Genomic DNA, 7,231 nt, shown 5'->3' with positions numbered 1-7,231 from the left:
GATACAATAAATGATATTGGTGGATGTGCAGGTAAAACTTTGATGGATGTGGAAAGCTCCTTTGGGGCCTTGGATGGAGGTGAGGGAGGAGGTGTGGGCGCAGGTTTTACAGTTCCTGCGGTGGCAGGGGAAAGTGGGAGGGTGAGTGATAGGGGGGCGTGGACCTGATCAGGTAGTCACGGAGAGAACGGTCTTTGCGGAAGGCGGAAATGGGTGGGGAGGGAAATATATCCCTGGTGGTGGGGTCTGTTTGGAGATGGCGGAAATGTCGGCGGATGATTTGGTTTATGCGAAGGTTGGTAAGGTGGAAGGTGAGCACCAGGGGCGTTCTGTCCTTGTTACGGTTGGAGGGGTGGGGTCTGAGGGCGGAGGTGCGGGATGTAGACGAGATGCGTTGCAGGGCATCTTTCACCACGTGGGAAGGGAAATTGCGGTCTTTAAAGAAGGAGGCCATTTGGTGTGTTCTGAGGTGGAACTGGTCCTCCTAGGAGCAGATCCGGCAGAGGCGGAGGAATTGGGAATACGGGATGGCATTTTTGCAAGAGGTAGGGTGGGAAGAGGTGTAATGGGAGTCGGTGGGTTTGTAAAAAATGTCAGTGTCAAGTCGGTCGTCATTAATGGAGATGGAGAGGTCCAGGAAGGGGAGGGAGGTGTCAGAGATGGTCCAGGTAGCTGTGGGAGTCGGTGGGTTTGTGATTGTCTGGGCCAAGTTCATCACTCTCTGTAACCGTCTCTGATCTTGAATGGCACAGTTACCATACCAGGTAGTGATACATCTGGACAGATTGCCCTCGATGGCGCACCTAAAAAAGTTGGCAAGGGTATTTGCCATCATGCCAAATTTCCTCAGCTGCCTGAGGAAGAAGAGACATTGTTGGGCCTTTGTAACCAGTGCGTCCAATGAAGAGTCCAAGAAAACCTGTTGTTGATGACCACTCCCAGGAGCTTGACACTCTCCACTCTTTCCACCTCGGTGCTGTCAATGTGTAGGGGGGCTTGAGGAACATTCCATCGAAAGTCAATAATGAGTTCCTTGGTTTTGCCAGCATTGAGAGCCAGGTTGTTTTCAGTGTACCATTTTTCCAGGTCTTCCACCTCCCGTCTGTCTGTTTCATGCCATCTGAGATTCGACCAACTATGATGGTGTCGTCAGCGAGCATGTAAATGGCATTAGTCTGGTATTTGGCAACACAGTCATGGGTATACAGTGAGTATGGTAGGGGGCTGGGTATGCACCCCTGGGGGGCTCCGGTATTGAGTTGCTCATAGTGTTGAGCAACTGTGTCCGTTGCTCTTGATGTAGTCTCCTCTACATTGGGGAGACAGGACGCCAACTCATGGAACGTTTCAAAGAACATCTCTGGGATACACGCACCAAACACCCCCATCACCCCGTGGCCAAACACTTCAACTCCCCATCCCACTCCAATAAGGAAATGCAAGTCCTGGGTCGCCTCCACCACCAAATTCTAGCCACCCAACGGCTGGAGGAAGAACAACTCATCTTCCGCCTTGGGACCCTCCAACCACACGGAATCAATGTCAATTTCACCAGTTTTTTGATCTCCACCTCCCACCTTACCCCAGATCCAACCCTCCAACTTGGCACCACCCTCTTGAACTGTCCTACCTGTCCATCTTCCTTCTCACCTATCTGCTCCACCCTCCACTTCGACCTATCACCATCACCCCCCACCTTCATCTACCTATTGCATTCTGAGCTACCTTACCCCATCACCAACCCCGTACCATTTATCTCTCAGCCTGGAACACATTGCATGGGGAGGTGGTGGAAGCAGATATGATAGCAACATTTAAAAGATATTTAGACAACATGTGAACAGGCTGGGAAGAGGGAGATATGGTCCATGTGCTGGCAGACGGGATTAGTTTAGAATAGCATCATGATTGGCTGCAGGGACTGTTCTGTGTTGTTCTGTTCTATGTTTTTAGTGCACCAGCCATGTTTGGTGGAAATGTGGGCTTTATCAGTTCTGATGGAAATCAATTTCTTAACCGGAATGTTTCTTTGAAACACATACCTTTTGAATGGTGTAGTACAGATCATGTGGTGGCTGTACAGGACATTGGTTCGGCCACTTTTGGAATACTGTGTTCAATTTTAATCTCCTTGCGATAGGAAGGATGTTGTGAAACTTGAAAGAGTTCAGAAAAGATTTATGAGAATGTTGCTACATTGGAGGGTTTGAGCTATAGGGACAGGCTGAATAGGTTGGGGCTATTATCCCTGGAGTGTCAGAAGCTTTGTGTTGATCTTAAAAAGTTTATAAAATCATGAAGGGCATGGATAGAGTGGATAGTCAAGGTCTTTTCCACAGGATAAACGAGAGAGAATAGGTTTAAGGTGAGACAGGAAAGATATAAAAGGGACCCAAGGGGCAACTTTTTCACGCAGAGGGTGGTGTATGTATGGAAAGAGCTGCCAGTGGAAGTGATGGAGGCTGGTACAATTACAACATTAAAAGACATCTGGATGGGTATATGAACAGGAAGGGGTTAGAGAGATATGGGGCAAATGCTGACAAAAGGGACTACATTAATTTAGCATATCTGGTGGCCAAAGACAATTGCAACAAAGGGTCTGTTCCCATGCTGTACATCTCTGATTCTATATCCTCATGCCTTGTTCTCTCTCTTTCAGGAGCGAAAGGGTGCCAAGATCCTCTCCAGTTATTATGTCCTTAAAAACCATGTGCCTAAAAACAAATCAGCTGGACTGTGTCAATCATGCCTATGGATTCATTGGACTACAGTAAGAAGCATTCACAGTCCTTCAGATTCTGCTGCAGTTGCTGAAAGACATCTTCAGACAAAGATTCCATTTATCTCATTGCTGTAAGCATCAAATGACATGCTCTGGGATGCCATTATTATTTCTTCTTTGTTTTTAAAGAGAGTCAGCAGACACATTCATTGCTTGTTTAATTACTTTACTAAGAAATGTGAAATAATGCTTCAGTGCAACACTTAGCTTTTGTTGCTAGTTTAGAAAAAATCTTTCAAAATGGTTTTCAGCTCAATTTTTTGTTTCAAGTACACTGCACAAGGGAAAATTATTCCTGAATTTACTGTGCATCATCACGTGAAGTCGTTCCAAATTCCCCTTTTACTCATCAAAACACTTTAGTGATATGTCATAAACTCTTACCTATTACAGTTGTGAACAGAAATTAATTTTCCCATTGCACATGGAAGTTGTCCCTTTTTGATTTCTTTTTAGATAGTGCAATTTCATTATTCATTGATATTGCTTCATGTTGTTTGTGACATACTTTGCTGGTGGTCACACTGCTGGTAAGGCTCTAGATTTTAACATTCAGAAAGTTGCTGGTCACTTTCAACTGGGAAGGCACAGGATGTCACTTCTGCGGTCACTTTGTTTTTGAGGCCCGGTCAACTTCCATTGTTCAAATATTGAATGTGGGTCACAGCAGTGTTCCTCGTAATTTTTCTTTGTCCTACATTGACCTATTAGATCAGGAGATGAAGAAAAAAAGCTCTATACAGAATAGAAATAGAAGGAGAACTAGCTAAACTGCTCTTGCAAAGTCTGTAATGACTTGCAATGACGGAACAAATAACAGCCTATGTTTCTAGTAGTGTGATATAGAGGCTTCACACATAGTTCCTAATATAGTTCTTTTCCCATTTGTTTGCTTTGCCACTGCAAAACTTACTTTACTCTGCAATGATATTCCATCGGGACCAAGTTGAAACGAGCTGGCAACGCCTGTTAAAAGCATCCACTTTTCTCTAGCCCCGCGACTTCATAACATGGAAATCATGATAGATGTGCACATGGCAAGTGAATGCAGTTAGGCGGTGAGATCATCTGACAGAGACACACAAAGCAAAGGAATGTGGGCTGGCAGTAAAATCAACTGTCAGGGATATTGTGAATGCCCAGTCAGCTGGGATCTATGGCCATAATGTCAACATGCCTCCACAAAGAGTCGTACTGCCAAATCTAGAGCAACCTGTTATCCTAATGCAAGATAATACAGAAATAGAAAGCTTATTTAATACTTTAGGAAGCTTGAAGTACAGAATGTACATGGGAGAAGTAAAATAGAATTAGGAATGCAAAGAAAGGATGTTAGAAAGGTGGACTGTGAAAATGAAAGAAAATCCAAAGATGTTTTTTCAGTACATTAGGAACAAGACAATGACTAAGGAAAAGATCGGGCTTTCCAGAGTAACTAAAAAAAAAGGAGAATAAAATTTGTGCATGGATGCAGAGGATCAGCAGGGTTTTTAAATCAGTGCTTTACCTTTGTCTACATAAGGAGAGGGATGATACAGATATTTCAGTTAAAGAAGAGTGTGAAATATTAGATAAAATAAGCACTGTTGAGAGTTGAAATACTGGACTGATCAAACTTTTGATGGTGGATAAATAGCCAAGCCAGATTAATTGCATCCTGGGTTCCTAAAGTGAGCAAGGAAATAGCAAAATTTCTGAGGACCAGTTCCTAATCTTCACTACATACAGACAAGGTACCAGAGGCCTGCAAATATGTGGAATTATTCAAAAGGTTGGCAAAGGATAGACCAAATAGTTATAGCCCAGTCAGTCTGAACTTAATGGGGGGCAAACGACTACAATCAGTACTGAGAAATAGGACAAACCATGATGTAGAAAAGCAGGATGATTTTGTTAAGGGAAGGGCTTATCTTGCTGAATTTAGGAAAGGTAATGAACTTGTAGTATTGTTGCTAGACTAGTAAAGCAGAAAAACAGGTAATGTATTGGAGACAGAAGCTGGAATTTGAATTTAATAATAATTTGGAATTAAAAGTCGAACAATGACTGTGAAATCAGTGTCAACTGTCACAAGAAATCATTGGGTTTAAGGATATCAGGTAAAAAAAGAAAGTGCCACCCTACCTGGTCTGGACTACACATGACACCAGACCAACCAGGCCATTTCTGAAATGGCTTATCAAGCCATTTAGTTGTATCAAAATCTAGAAAGGAAAATGGAACAAAACTGGATGGATCAGCTGGCATTGGAAAGACCAACAGCAAACACAGTCCTGTTGAATCTGTAAAATTCATCTAACATTTGGGTGCAAGTGCCAAACCAAGACAGCTGTCTCAAGACTATTCAAGCTAGAGCCTGATGCAGTCATGCTCACGGAATCATATCTAATGCACATTTCAAACAACATCATTATTCCTGGGTATGTCCTGGATACAACCAGCAGAGATAGCAGTGAAGTGACATACAGTTGGGAGGGAGTTGAGGACAAACATTGGTAAGCTGATTATCAAGTCCCCTCTATCTCTCTTCTTCCTTCCTCCCAATGCGACATGAAGAAAGCCTTGAGAGTGGGAAGGAAGAATGTACACTGGGTGGGGTGGTTCAATGTCCACCGTCAAGAGTGGCTTGGCAGCACCACTATTGAACAACTTGGTCAAGTTCTAAAGGATATAGTCACTAGAGCTCTGCAATAGATGGTGAGGGATCTAATGAAGAGACAAACATACTTGACATCATCAACATCAATCCTCTGCAATAAACTTACTGATAATATCATGGATAGATTAAAGTCACCACCATTAAAGTCATTGAGGAGACAAAGACCCATCTTCACTTTGAAAATGTCTCTATTGTGATGTGTGGAACTATCACTGTGCTAAATAAACTTCAAACATATCAAGACCGGGCAACTACGAGGCACTGTGGGCCATCAGCAGCAGCCAAATTACACTTTAGCGCAATCAGCAACCTCATGACCGGGCATATCCCCTAGTCTACCATTTCCAATAAACCCAGGGATTAACCCTGGTTCAATGAAGAATGCAGGAGGACATACTAGGAACAGCACCAGGCATACCTAAAAACTTTAAGTCAATTGTGTGAAGCTACAAAACACGACTACTTGCATGTTAAACAGCATACAGGTGGTTCTTCTATAACACAATGGTTGCACTGTTGTGCAACCCCACATTAGAGAAAAAACAGATTTTAGAAACAACGCTTAAAGTGTTGGCAAGGTAATTGCATTACAGCCAACATAGGTTTTAAAAGTTTGCACTTCAGAAAGTATCCCCAATTTGCCAATCACGTTACAGCAAATTCACGTTAACAAAATGTGCGCTATAGTAGAACAACCTGTAGCCACAAGTGATAGGGTAAAGCAATTTCAGCTTACAGTCCAGCCACAGCTAATCGTGAATAGTGGTGAACAATTGAGGAAGCGGCTCCACAAACATCTCTCAAATGATGGGAGAGCACAGTACAAGAGTGCAAACGGTCAGGCTAATACAATCAAGACAGCCTTTAGCTGCAAGTGGCGAGTGGATGATCCAGCTCAACCTCCTTACAAGTGCCAATCTTCAGCCAATTTGATTCCAATTTGATTCACTCCACATGATTTCAAGAAACAGCGAGGCACTGGATACTGCAAAGTCTATGGCCCCTGACAACATTCCAACATAGTACTGAAAACATGCTCCAGAACTTGCCACACTCCAAGACAAACTGCTCCAAGCCATATCTGGCACAAAGGAAGATGCTTATGGTGGTTAAGAGGTCAGTCATCTCAGCTCCAGGACATCTTTGGCAGGAGTTCCTTAGGGTTGTGGAGAAAGTGTCTGCAGATGCTGGAGATCAGAGCTGAAAATGTGTTGCTGGAAAAGCGCAGGTCAGGCACCATCCAGGGAACAGGAGAATCGACGTTTCGGGCATAAGCCCTTCTTCAGGAATGAGGAAAGTTTGTCCAGCAGACTAAGATAAAAGGTAGGGAGGAGGGACTTGGGGGAGGGGCGTCGGAAATGTGATAGGTGGAAAGAGGTCAAGGTGAGGGTGATAGGTCAGACTGGGGTGGGGGCGGAGAGGTCAGGAAGAAGATTGCAGGTTAGGAAGGCGGTGCTGAATTCGATGGATTTGACTGAGACAAGGTGGGGGGAGGGGAAATGAGGAAACTGGTGAAACCCGCGTTCCTGCCTTGTGGTTGGAGGGTTCCTAGGCAGAAGATGAGGCGCTCTTCCTCCAACCATCATGTTGTTGTGGTCTGGCGATGGAGGAGCCCAAAGACCTGCACATCCTTGGTGGAGTGGGAGGGGGAGTTGAAATGTTGAGCCACAGGGTGGTTGGGTTGGTTGATCCGGGTGTCCCAGAGGTGTTCTCTGAAACATTCCACAAGTAGGCGGCCTGTCTCCCCAATATAAAGGAGGCCACATCGGGTGCAGAGGACGCAATAG

At 44.3% G+C, this 7,231-nt stretch overlaps 1 protein-coding gene across 4 annotated transcripts in view; it reads right to left on the bottom strand.

Annotated features, from left to right (window-relative positions):
* Nucleotides 1-7,231, bottom strand: part of LOC122550087 (cAMP-responsive element modulator-like) — a 144,029-nt gene that overhangs the window by 86,539 nt on the left and 50,259 nt on the right. Inside the window, exon 1 of one of the 4 annotated variants that reach the window (XM_043690640.1) lies at nucleotides 3,699-3,782. The exons of the other annotated variants lie outside the window; for them this stretch is intronic. Coding sequence (XP_043546575.1) covers nucleotides 3,699-3,764 — 66 coding nt within the window. The 5' untranslated portion in view covers nucleotides 3,765-3,782. Of the gene's footprint in view, nucleotides 1-3,698; nucleotides 3,783-7,231 lie in introns of those variants that run through there. 4 annotated transcript variants of the gene reach the window in all.

Source organism: Chiloscyllium plagiosum, chromosome 5 (assembly GCF_004010195.1).
Source record: "Chiloscyllium plagiosum isolate BGI_BamShark_2017 chromosome 5, ASM401019v2, whole genome shotgun sequence".
In the NCBI taxonomy this organism is placed as follows: Eukaryota; Metazoa; Chordata; class Chondrichthyes; order Orectolobiformes; family Hemiscylliidae; genus Chiloscyllium; species Chiloscyllium plagiosum.
This window is presented reverse-complemented; position numbering and strand designations above follow the sequence as displayed.